This window comes from Contarinia nasturtii, unplaced genomic scaffold (genome assembly GCF_009176525.2).
Source record: "Contarinia nasturtii isolate CC-2019 unplaced genomic scaffold, AAFC_CNas_1.1 Cnas_scaffold_982, whole genome shotgun sequence".
NCBI lineage: Eukaryota > Metazoa > Arthropoda > Insecta > Diptera > Cecidomyiidae > Contarinia > Contarinia nasturtii.
The window spans coordinates 979-15576 of record NW_022198329.1 but is presented as its reverse complement, the minus strand read 5'-3'; the positions used below and the strand labels follow the sequence as shown (position 1 = coordinate 15576).

At 29.8% G+C, this 14598-nt stretch overlaps 1 protein-coding gene across 1 annotated transcript; it reads left to right on the top strand.

The window, feature by feature from the left end:
• Window positions 1-10797: 10797 nt before the first annotated feature.
• LOC116343141 (probable histone-lysine N-methyltransferase Mes-4) lies at window positions 10798-14392 on the top strand. Its single transcript, XM_031771053.1, has 6 exons — window positions 10798-11260; window positions 11335-11439; window positions 11653-11768; window positions 11889-12506; window positions 12741-13505; window positions 14153-14392. The coding sequence occupies exons 1-6, from the start codon at window positions 10798-10800 to the stop codon at window positions 14390-14392; spliced, it is 2307 nt and encodes a 768-aa protein (XP_031626913.1).
• The last annotated feature ends 206 nt before the right edge of the window (window positions 14393-14598 follow it).

Genomic DNA, 14598 nt, shown 5'->3' with positions numbered 1-14598 from the left:
GTCTGATTTTTCAAATTGAATATAATTCCAAAAAAAGTGTTAATATGTCACTATTTTTTGTGCATTTGGGCAGTGTTATGAGATCATTTCAACGCAAAACAAGTAAAGTTATTCTTTGATGCGACATTATCCAAAAGCACACATAGTCGAAAAGAAGCTGCCGAATGTTTGAAATTAGATTTTTTTGTGAACCATCATATACCGAAATCGCCGCCAATTCAATGAAGCAGTTGGTAAAACTTATTCATCAAATAGTCACTTTTAAAAAATATGCCTCAGAGATGTCAAAAATGGTAAATCTAATTCATTTGATTTTCTATTAAAATGAAATGTGATTGATTAATATGAAATGTACCAAACTTGAATTAAAAATACCACATTTTTTCTTTCCGCGTGTGCGTACGTAACTCTTTATTTTTTTCTTTGTACACTTCCGAAAAAAATGTTGTACAGTAAAGTACACATCTTTTCAAGATGATTAGGGGTATTGATCATAAAAAAACGAGGTCGCGGTTAACGTATTTGTTTTGTTTATTTATATTTGTTCTTATAAATCTTGCTTAGCATTACTCATTAAAGAAATACACCAAAATAAGAACGTAAGAGCGGTTGCTTTTTACTGTATGCCGATTAATTGGTGGAATGATGGAAGCAGTCTATGGAACATACAATATATCCGTCATATAAATCGTATGCCAGATCTTCTCGGTACGTTTTTCCGCAAACAGAACATTTCAGCTCACCAACATTGTATCGTTTGACTGGTACTGAAATACGACTGGAACTACGACAAGGATTTCGAGGCAAAATATCTTGGGATGTGTAGTCATGAAATTGGTCGAAATCAATTTCCACATTTCTATCATAACGTGTCCGACGTTGTGCATGGCCGCCCGTTAAATCAGTATCTACGAAATAGTCACAAAAATTTATTGAATATTCTGTTAATTTATACATAAATATCAACAAAATACATGTCAAAATATTACCTATTTGAAGACGATCACTCATTTCATTGTTTTGTTGGTTTAGCGATGAATTATGTTGTCGGTTTTCTGTTTCAACAACATTCATGCCAACATTGTCTTGAACATTCTAGTTTTTCTAGTGTATACGTATAGTCTACGTAATGTAAATCCATAAAACGAAAATCAAATGTGACTATTGAGAACATTTTATAGGTTTCCATTTATATTCAGAGCTGTGAAATTCACTCATAGAGTGCGCGCACGCAGCTGAGTGTGCCCTCACATGCTGTGTGCACCGCACACAGTCAATGTATTATTTGTGTGCACGCACACAAACTTAAAACAAGTCGTTTGAACCTGTGTAATGTTCAAAATAAATTGTCAAAACAAATCTGACAGACCACCCACAAAGTTAATAGAGTCGGTTGCTAAAGTTTTTGGTTTGTATTAAGGCAACATTATTTTTTTTTATTTAACACATAATAAATTCGATTTGTAACATTTTAGCATTTCGGGAAAATGTCGGATGTGTAGCGTAAGCATGCGCACTCGTACTAGCGGTAACGCATGTAAAGTACAAGTGCGCATATCAAGAAGAGTTAATTAAAGAGACAGTTCTGATTATAACACACAATAGGAATGGTCGTTTCTATATTACATGGCGAGGTCACCGGCATAAGAATCAGGAAAAAATCTTTTGAACAGTGTGTGGGCTTGGCATGCTGCCAGGCCCGAATCAACAAAATATAATATAATATTCAACAGAGTTAATACAATAAAAATAAATAAATAATAATAATAGTAATAAAGTGATAACATATAAATTCTCAACAGTGAAAGTTGGTGGTGAAAACGTATATATAGTAATGATTGATATGAAATAGACTCTTTGTTTTATTAGATTATAGACATTAACACGCGGGATATATCTAAACATTATTTTTTTCTCATGCCAAATTCATTTTTATCTAAAATTCAGTGTTGTTCAATGTGCATTAAAGTGGAAAAACGGACAATACATCAATAATGCCATGAATTCCAATATGAATAGTGCTTAATTTGGTATAACGCCAATGATAAATTTAAATGAAATACGATACGTATAACTAAACTTGACTTAATAACGAACATTTGTACTTTAAAAATGTGTGCCTTACTGCTGAGTTAGCAGAAAAAGTGATGAAAAAAATACATTCCACATGGCAGTACAGTAGAATACACATAAAGAACAGAAGAATACACATATGGTAAAATACATAGATTGCAAATATGCATGCGCTGAGCCGTATGAAGTCGCTTGTTAATGAACATTTAAAATTAAAACGCATTAGAAACGCAAACGGATGAATTTCAGTATAATTAAACGTATTCGTCCACCATATAGTTATATAGTTACTTTACGTACCGACCAGCAGCTAAAATGAAACACATGTGAAAGGGAAATGAGTAAAATTAAACATAGCTGAGTGAAAGGCATCTGAACATTTTATAATGAGTGCAACTTATTATATCAAAAAAAAAAAATTCAAAATGGACATATTTTGAACAAGCTGATGCGCGGGGTTGTCAGTTAAATAAATAAATAATAGTTATTATTTCAAAATCAATTCAACTTTGAAAGTCAAAATTTTGTATAATTTATGACTCGTACAGAGGAGTCAAATGAATATAATGCACATATAAATTATGCATAACAGCATATATTGGACAATGGAATTTCAACCGAGCGTATTGGATTCAACGCAAGATATCGGACATCGCAATTTCAACTGAGCGTATTGGATTTAATGTGTCTTACATTAAAACAGGAGCATAGATGAAAACTTCACAATGGTTAATATGATCAAATATTGAATGAAATTCGATGCGTATTGATGAGATGAATATATTAGAACAATGATGCAGAATACAAACAAATTATGGAATTCACAACTTTAATTAAACGCACGATCTAAAATTCATGACGGGATGTTAGAGGATCACGAAAGAAAATCAATGGTTTGAAACTTCAATAGATTATCGAAATACGTCAACTAAAATCAATTTTAATTTTTTTGTATCGCAATGTGAGCTATTGACAAACGTTCACAATGAACATGTTCATAATACATAGTTTTTTTGAAAGATTGAAAACATTAGACTGGCTCGAAAAAAAAAAATAATAATATATAATTCAATTTTTCTATCATTATCAATTTTCAAATTTAAATTCAAATCAGTAAATGAGCATTGGTTTCTAATGTATACATTTTATGGAATTATTTTGAAAGAGGAATTGTCAAAACTCCCCAACATTTATGTGTGCGTGAACATGATATGTTTTTATACGAATGAATAAAGGTTGACATATAACCAACTTCATGGTGGTGCTATGAATTAAATTTTGTGAATTAATGGAAATTGTGAAAATTAAATAATAAGTGAATGTTTATTAAAATATTGTTAGTACAAAAAATGTTTAAAAATTTATTTTATTCTAAACAGATTAAAAAATTCCAAGATAATTAGCTCATTTTTCGAAATATCATAGAATTTTCAAACATTATTTTCATTCCGAATCTACTAGTAGCATGAAGTTGGTTATGAATGGTTCGGTCGAACAGCTGTTTTTTTGACATTTTGTTTTGTTTGTGTGTGAGTAAAAGAGTATAAGAAACTGCGTTAGGGACTTTATAAAGGCATTTGACATTACCTCTTTTGGTTACTAATGATCAGTGAAAGATGATGAATACTTTATTGAATTTTAAAATTTTTGTTCGCACAGTCTAATAAAATCATACAATATGATATAAAAAAAACAATAAGTATTGAACTTTAAAATTACAGTTGAATATTATGATAAACCAATTTGGTGGGTTCAGACAAATTTACAAGAATAATTTGCGCAGTGTAAATTAAATAATTAAATTTTTTTTTTCTTTGTTTTAGATAGAAACAACAAATGCATACGAGTGATCAACGTAGGCATATGTTGGAGTATGTTTGAAATTTTAAAATTACAAACACATTTTTTTTTTTTTCTAATATAATTAAAGTGTTATTATCTTATTTGCCAGCTTGGGCATTTAACAGATAATATTATTGAGATTGAATTTTGAGCGCAATATAAATTTCAATTATTTTCACTTTGTTAATCAAAATTATGTATACTAAGAATTTTTTTTTTTATCAATTAATTGGTTCCGAAAATAAATAATGTTACTATTTTCACCAAAATCTCTGTGCAAGTCGACAGAAGAAATATTAATATGGATAAAATTAATTGAAATTTAATATTTTTTTTTATTTTTTTTAAATAAAATGGTTCAAACAAATCCGTTTAAAAATTAAAATTCTTTGAGTAAATTATCAAATAAAAATTAAAATGAAAATAAAATATAATAAAATTACGAAATTACATATCATATTGAGTAACCATCATATAAAACAGTATTCATAACAGAATTTTTTTTTTTAAACAAGTTTAGATTTCTTCATACTAAAGTCATACATATTTTGGAATTAATATTACAAAAAAAAAAACAAACAAAAAAAAAACAGATCAATTACAAAGTCTATTTATAATATATTAAATTTTTCATATATTTTTGAAAATCATTGATCAAATTAATCCTTTGGAAATTATTTTTTTTTTAAATCAAAAACTTTTTTTTTTTAACGGTGCAATTAGCAAATGGGTATTACAATTACTTTTGAATAAACAAATAATTGTTGAATTATTACATATATGTTTATCGGTGATAATTTATCATACACTAATTATTTTTTTTAATACAAAATAGAATCACGTCAAACATTTAAACAATTCATGAGTAAAATAAATATTTTGTCCAAAAAATATCATCATACAGTTCAAATTAAATCGATGGTTATCGTAATGTGTATACTAAATTGTTCAATATTCAAATTGGATATCACTTATTATCAATTACCAAATTATTATTTTATATATATACATCGATTAAATCACAAAACACATACAGAAAAATGGTAAACAAATAATTGATAAATAATATCGAATATTTAATACAATTAAATAAATTAATTGAGGAAAATTACGTTATTTTTCCTGTTTTGATACTAAATAAAAAAAAAAATTAATCCATATTTTGGGGATACAAAATGAATGATAATATCATAAAAGATACAAAATAAAAATTTTAATAATATGGTTTTTCTCATTTTTACATTATTTTTTTTTTTTGTTCAACCCTTATGTTGAAATATGGGAGCCAATAATAGATTAAAAATAAATATTATAGAACTTCCACGGAAGCATATAAACAAAATATCATTTAAAAAAATAACGAAAAAAAAAATAAACGTAAAAAAAAAAAAATTAAAAAATTATAAAATATTATAAAATGGAAAATGACTTATCTAAACAAAGACATGACAACTTAGACAACCAGACAATAAACAATGACTTATAACTATACTTTCTTCCTTCTTTCAACTACACTTTCTTTCATATATAATTCTTCAAATATTACATTTACAACATATTATGCATGTCCCTGATTACAAATACATATACATGCGGGAATTAATCAAACGCAAATTAATACAAAATACTATGGCGTAAATCGTGTAACTGCACTGCAATATTTGATCGAATTACAAAATTGCTTACTTTGTGCAATAAAATTAATATGCATTTCAGGCGAGAAGATACCTTAAATATCATCATTCAAATTATGAAAATTCTAATAAAAATCCTATACATCAAATACCACATCTCTTTATATACACATTGATACGAAAATATTTTAACTTTGTCTATAAAAAAAATACAAACTTCAATACGTACGGGATTTTACGTTTTGACTTTATTCTCTTGGATAATTTCAAACAGATTCAAATCAACTAAAATAAATTTGAAATCACAATAAATGATATAAATTGACTCTTTTTCCATTGAGATGATATCCGAACATTAATAATTACGTTAGCTCAAATGCAAAATAATCGTGTCAAATACGATAAAATAGTTTCAAATGGTATTGCATACATTAAATCAGTGTGGGTTATTTTCTACTCCATATTATGGATACATTTTATCAGTTGGTATCAGATTTTTTTTGGTCCTTCTCAAATGTATACATCGAATAACAACAATTGCATCTTAATGATCAAACATAATAGCATGAAATAAATCCGATGATGTCTCCGTTGCAAAGTCCACTTAAATGTGTGAACTTTTAAATAAATTTGCAAGGCAACGAATAATTAACCCGATGGGTAATTCATTTGAAATAAACGATCCTTGACAAAAAGGGGGTAGTACCACAGGTACTGTACTGGCGTACAAAATGCATGCAACCCCAACGACGTCGTAAAAATAAAAATAAAATATGTGAATAGCACATAATGAAATATTAAATATGTGGCCTTAGAGCACATAAATAAATGCAGCCTAGAGCGCATTTCGCATGCGAGCAACGATTCAAGAGACACAAAATAACGCGGATATAATAAAAAAAAAAAAAAAAAATCACGATTACATAAAATTATATATAATTTTCATGTTTCAAAACGCCTATTATAAATGACATATCACATTATTGAACTGATTTGATATGAAAAAAAAAAAAAACATAATCACAACAAAATGACACATGGTCATAATTGGTATAAAATCAACATATTATGCTCACGAAATGTGACAGTTTGAAAACAAAAATTTAATTGAATTTTTATTGAAAACACCATTAATTTATTCATACCTAATGAACTTCCCAAATTTGAATTAACGAAATATCAATTAACAAAACTGATTGGCAGTATTTCTAAATATAAATTACACACTTTAAATACTATTCATTATAAATTGTGTTGTCTCATCGACGACAGGCAAATAACTTTTCCGAAAAACTTCAATTTAAAAATAACTCGGAGAGACCAATGGTATTTAAATATATGGAACTAAAATGCATTTATATTATGCTTGACAAAATTCAAATTTTTGACATTATGGATTTTTTATAATTTTACATGGCAGTCTATTGGATTTCGTTGGAACATTCTATTATAAGCAGTTTGGTTAAACGAAAAGCTAAAAAATATGGCTATGTGACATAATAAAATAACTCTCAAAAATCAAATAAATTTACATATAAATATTGTGTCAAACAATTGAGAAATTCGATATAATTAAAATAAATTTAACAACTCCATTTTATTAAAATTGATATAATAATCAGCCGAATATTAATAATTACATTTTAAGTGACTAACATTCTACTACACTTGATTATTTGGGTTAAAAAAAATAAATAAAAAAAAAACGTTAAATTAAATATATATTTTTTTTTTGCAAAGTTCAACGTCAATGAAAATTTTACCATACATTTCGTTACTATATACAATTCTAATTCGTATAAAATTTAACTTTTCTATTTTTTTTAAAGATATTAAAGTTGATTATGAAATTCGAGCTATTTGAACGAACATTGAATCAAATCAATTCCGAAAACGTTAGCATTTTATAAATAAAATCACGTTAAATTTGTATTATTTTTTTTTTTCAATAAGAAGTTTTCTTCACTTACTTTTTCAAATCAATTCATCAAAAAAATTTAGCATTTTTTTTATATTAATATTCTACTACTTTTTCATATACTAAAAATTATATTTTCTTTTTTTTTTGAAAATGAAACAAAATTTTGCAGTCAAATATAATGAATTCATTTTGTACGCGCACTTAAGCACTCGTGACAATACATGACGAAGACATCATTTTAATTAAATTTTCAAATTTCAATGAAAACCCATATCAAACAATCACAAATCAGAAATAAATATAACGACACAATTGTCGAATATACATTAAATAAATTCCCATATAAAATCAAAACACTTACATGTTAGCGAAACTTAAAACAATTTAATTACGCAAAAATCAAAATTTGTTCCCATGGTTTTCTCATACCTATTTTCAAAAACTAAATTCAACAAATGATAAATCCATCATACTTGATATATATTATGATCATTTGCAAAACAATTTGTTTTACTACGTGAATTTTATCTATCAACAATGGAATCACCATAAAATCCGTATAATATTGATTATAATTTTTCATCAATAACAAAATTTACCAATTTTGATTAGTGTCAATCACTAACATTAATATTCTTAAGAAAAACGACTTGACAATTTATTTTAAGCCTACAGACAGTTGACGGACAAGTATATTTCGCGAGGCGTAGCTAACCTCTGAGAAAATAAATACAATTGGACATAGAAAATGACGAAACAATATAAAATAAGTTAGAAAATTTTTTTTGTTTCTATAAAATATGCGTGGAACGGTGAAACAGATATTGAAAAAAATCGTAACGAACTGGAGTAATTACAGAACAAACTCAGTTTAAAAGTATAAATGATTTAAAATTAATCATAAAAAAAGACATTATTACCGATAACACTCATATTCATATATGTACACTCAAAAGTAACTGATAAAATATTATTTTACAATTTGATTACAGTTTTTTTTCGCGAGGCCCGAAATAAATGTAAAAGATAAAAGTTAAAAATAATATTTCAAATGAGGTCACTTAAATGTATAAATTTTAAGCGTATGATGTGTAAACAAATTTCTTTTATTGGAAAGGGGCGAACGAATCAAATGAAAAGCGAATTTATAAATGTAAATGAACGAATTAGTTTGATAAGAAAACATACACACCAAAAGTGTTGAGTGAAATATTGTAAAAAACAAATGTAGTTTGTGACGACAAATGAAGAATGGTTTTAAAATCAATTTGTTCACCATCATCCACTCTTAGTGGGGTGATGTAGCGTAAGCATGCGCACTCGTACTAGCGGTAACGCATGTAAAGTACAAGTGCGCATATCAAGAAGAGTTAATTAAAGAGACAGTTCTGATTATAACACACAATAGGAATGGTCGTTTTTATATATTACAGATGAAAACGATCAACATTCACATGAGGCCGAAAATACAAATAATACAAAGAATAAAAAATCTGCAAACATCAAGATTGGAGAAGATGAAGATGCCATGAGGGTATTGGGTTCGTTTTTTAAAAAAGAAGGAAATAAGATCTACTGTCAAGTTAAAGACTGCAAGACAACGATTTCTCGTTGGCAACTATATTACTTTAAACGGCATTTTAGTACAGTTCATCCAACGCTTTTGCAAGACCTATTTCCACGATCAATCGATACGGACACCAAAAGCAAAGTAGAAATGTGTGAGCTGATCTACAATGCTGTTGAACTCGTAACAACACATGGTTATCCATTCTCGATCATAGATACGAAGCCAATAAAAAGATTGTTGAAAGGCCCGCTTGATGAATTGGAGAAAAATGGATACAAACTCACATTAAACCGACCAATGATCGTAAAAAAAGTCAAAGAAGTGAGTGAAAAAATCGTTGACCAAATTTCAGGTGAATTGAAAGGAAAATTGTTCAGCATAATGTTTGATGTTTGTACAAAACGAACATTCTCAGTTCTGGGAATAACAGCAACATTCATGAAAGATGACGTTGTTGTAGCTCGCTCTCTTGGCACAGTTCAATTGAATGAGCGTCACTGCGGTCCATATTTGGCTGGTATGGTAGAAAAAACTCTACAAAAATATAGCGCGACAGTAAATCAAGTCATTTCAGCCACAGCTGATCAAGCTTCAAATATGACAAATACCGCAAAACACCTGGCCCTTCTGGCTTATGATATGGCAATCGAAGGAGCAGAGGAAATTTTTGACGATATATTTGAAGAATTTGAACCGACTGAAAGTGATGACGAAGTTGGAATGGAATTAGAAAATCAAATTGAACTTCAAAACGAGCTAAACAATGATGAACGATACATTGAGTTGGTGACGGACATGGCGCAAGACCTGTTACGTAGAAATAATCTGGTTTCGATGGTTCCAAAAATCCATTGCTGTGCCCACTCAACACAACTATCAGCAAAAGAAACAATCAGTAAATCCGATGCCATACATGTTATCGAAAGCGTACGAGAAATGACCAAGCTCCTGAGAACAACTGTTGTCAATGTGGAATTTCGTAAGCTGATGCCGAAATGTATTTTGCCGCCTATGTTCATTGATATCAAATGGAATTCAGACTACATCATGGTGAATATTTTCGAATTTTCATCTACTAAAAGTATTGCAACTGACATACATTTTTCGTCTATTTCAGTTGGAAGGTTTTGTGAAATTGAAAGATGCTATCACTGAACTGGGCAAGAATAGAGAGTTTGGACACAAATTTGAAACCAACGAATATTTTTGGCTGAAAATCCATGAAATTCTTCGCGTTTTAAAGCCTTTATATCTAGCAACGAAAGATATGCAAAAAGTTGGTTATGGTTTGGCCGATTTTTACATAAGCTGGCTTCGCATCATGAAGAATTTGAATCGTATAATGGATGAGGGCACCATACTGAATATTGCGCCACAATTGGTAATTAACATGGAAAATCGAAAGGCAGACGTTTTCAACACACCATCAATGCTTGCCGCTGTATATTTGGACCCGAGAATAAAGTTCAAACTCGATGCATCACAGAAGGAAATTGCTACACTGTATTTAAAGAAAATTGTGAGCCGACAAAATCAGTTAAATACCGTTGAAGTCGATACCGATTTGCAAAATAATACACTTGATGAATTAAATGCGGACAAACAGAGAATGGGAATTTGCTACAGTAGTCGCTTCACTTTTGAAATGCATTATATACCCGTTTCGACAAAATTTCTACGATAAATTTATTGCAAAGATCATCAATGAACTAAACGAAAGTCATAAAGCAACATGTAAAGGATACACACAAACAACCATGCAAGCAACGTATTTGAAGTTGAAAAACTTATTTGATGAAGCCCAACGCTATGTCGTGTCTGGAAGCATCATTTATGATGCAAAATCATCTACAAAATTTGTTGAACACATCAATAAATTATTAGATATAATATTCAATGGTGCTGTGAAGCAATACGAACCTAAATATGAGCCCATAAAGGAAGAATTATTGGATATGGAGCCTGAATATGAGTCTGAAAGTGAGCAAGAGTCCATAAAGGAAGAATTATTGGATATGGAGCCTGAATGTGAGCAAGAGCCAATAAACGAAGAAATATTGGATAAGGAGCCTGAATATGAGTCTGAAAGTGAGCAAGAGTCCATAAAGGAAGAATTATTGGATATGGAGCCTGAATGTGAGCAAGAGCCTATAAACGAAGAATTATTGGATAAGGAGCCTAAATATGAGCCTGAACAAGAGACACATCCAAAACCTCCAGGTATACTCATAACATCATTAACTTAAGTTCAATTATACATATTTATTGACAACATTAAATCTTTTTTCAATCAGCTCCACGATCAAAATATTCACCACCAAGTACCCCAATTGCTACCATGGTTACTTCTAAAGTGACATCTCATGAGATACCCATGGATTTATCGTATGTTTCACCAGGTAAGATTCACAACAAACCGTGTGGAAAAAAGTGATTGTAAGTAAGGTGACTATGATTGGAATTCATTAATTTGGAATTTTTTTAAGGAAAACAATCGAATATAGTCACCATAATAGTCACTCAGTCAGTCAAGCGATTATTCTCGGTCGTTTTGACTCTCGAGAGATAATGATTATTATTTAAAAAAAACGCACCTCTTTCAATTCTAACAGATTCACAACAAACAAAACAGGTGTCCTTAGTAGCGGAAACAATATTAAACGTCTGCATGGGAAATCATGCAGTAAACGTTTTGTTCGAAGGTTTGCAGAAAAATCCGAGCTGTGAAGTATGTTTGGATAGCGGTAATGTACTGAGATGCGCAGGAAAGTGCGAACGTTATTTTCATACAAAGTGTTTTCACAAATCGATTGAAACCACGGAAATTCAAAATATTCTCAAAATAAAGTTGAAGGAAACCATGAAATCGATGAAAAATAAAAACGAATTGAACAAGGGACCAAATAATGTCGATGTTTGTACGGTTACTGAGAACGTAAAAAAGATTCAATGTAAAAATTGCATATCATCAGTGAACACGAATTTCAAATCGTGTTTCATTTGTTTGGAATCCGATAAACATTGTATTCCATGTTGCGAAAAAAAATGTGGCAAATCATATCACATCGCATGCCTGAAATATTGGCAACAACACAAAATACAATACAAGCAAAATAAAGTAATTGAGATTCATTGCCCGCGTCATGTTTGTCATACATGTACTGCACCGGAAATAAGGAGTTTGAACCACAATAGAGAGTCTGACAATAGGCTGATAAAATGTATACTGTGTCCTGGAACTTATCATCGATTTTCTAAATGTATTCCGGCTGGAAGTGAACTTTTGTCAATGGCACAAATGATTTGTCCTCGACACCAAATAGTAAATGAAAGTGGAAAACATTACAACGTTGACTTTTGCACATTTTGCACATTTGGAGGCAAATTAGTTTGCTGCGATAGCTGTCCAAATGCTTTTCATAACGAATGCCTACCAGTAACACCCGGCAAAAATTTTGTTTGCGAGGTAATTTATTTGTACTAAAATAAAATTATGCATATCTTTATTCACTATCAAATTCTCAAACAATGTGTTGAGCTGATTATTCATTCAGAGAGAAGTTCAGAGATAATGCTTTTATCATACGATCTAAATTTGTAAATGCATCATGAAATGGATAGTCAACTCAATACATGGCTCAATATATTGTCTGGTAAATTGACTATACATACTATTCTTGTTAATACTTTTTAATTATAGGAATGTGAGTCAGGTCGACGACCCCTATATGGTGAGATTGTATGGTGTAAGTATGTAAATAGTACTTGGTGGCCAGCTGTGACGGTTCCCCCACATATGATTCCGAGATCAGTGCTTATCAACAAAAAAGTACCAAATCAAATTTGTGTCTACTTCTTTGGAACACATAACTATGGTTGGGTATCACACCATCAAATTTATTTGTTTAAAAGCGGCGATGACATTGACAGTGAAAAGGAAAAAACCATAAAGAGCAAAGAAGCCGTAAAAGAGGCAGAGTATTGGCTAAATCAATTCCAGGATATATTGCAGAAAAACGGTAGATCTGTCAAAAACTCCAAGCCGCCAAATTATCGAATAATTAAAACAAATCGTATGTTGGTTAAAAACAAAGAGGACGACTATTTTGAATGCAATTGTCTTCCAGAAGATTTAGCACCATGTGGCATTGGAAGTAATTGCATAAATGCTGCCACAAACATCGAATGTGATCCAGAACAATGTCCAGCAAAGGACAAATGTCAAAACCAAAATTTCCATAAAGGCAAACAATACGATGTGGAAATTCGCCTGACCGAATTCAAAGGTTGGGGACTTTTTGCCAAAGAAGAGATACCGGCCGAAACATTTGTTATGGAATATTTGGGAGAGGTGATTGATAATTTTGAATTTCAAGACCGCTTCAAACGCGCCAAATCAGACAACGCCGACAACTATTATTTTGCAACACTCGGGAAAAATCTATACATTGACGCAGAGTTTGAAATAATGATTAGTTTTTTCAATTCATTTATTTGAAAATCAATTACCATTAGTTAATGTAAATTGAAATTTTCAATTTATTTTTTTCAATTCATTAAATTGAATTTTCAATTACCATTTACATTCAAATTGAGAAATGAATTGAAATTCATTTCAATTGCGTGAAGTTGCAGAGATTCTAGTTGGCTCCCATAATACTACTCTCGATTGTTTTCAATTTTTTACCGTCAATTCATTTATAATAACATTTTGAATGTAAATTAAAATGTATATATATTTAAAATTTAATATTAATATACAAATTAAAAAAATTAAAATTTGAAACTGTTTTCATTGCTGCGATTTCTTTTAAACTTATTGACACAGCAACGAGCAACCATTATTGTTGAATGTGCGCATTCAAATATTAACCTCACTTTTGACATTAGCTATGCACAAATACCGCATAAGGCATCAATCTCTGCAACTTCACGCAATTGAAATAAATTTCAATTCATTTATCAATTTGAATGTAAATGGTAATTGAAAATTCAATTCAATGAATTGAAAAAAATAAATTGAAAATTTCAATTTACATTAACTAATGGTAATTATAATTGAATGAATTGGCATTGAAAAATTCGAAACTCTGCATTGACGCTGCTTTTTACGGGAATGAGGCCAGATTTATAAATCATTCATGTAATCCAAACACAAAAACTGAAAATTTTTGCGTATATCACAAGGGTAAAGGAGAAACCAAGCTTGGTATTTATTCAACGCGGAAAATTAGTATTGGGGAGGAAATCACGTACGATTACAAATGGAGTACAAAGAAATTCATCCATGAATTCACTGCTGAAAGTGCAATTTGTTGCTGTGATTCACCCAATTGTACTGGATATATTTAAGTAACAAACATGTTTCTCATGATATTTCTAAATTGTTGACATACATTATTATATATATATATATATATCTTCTGTTCATAAACAGTTCTGGTAAAATTATTATATGAAAAATCACCAGTACGATATCATTTAAACATCAAACAATGACATATCTTTCAATAGTGTCTTATTATCAATTTTCATCCATTTATTCGACAATTTAAATA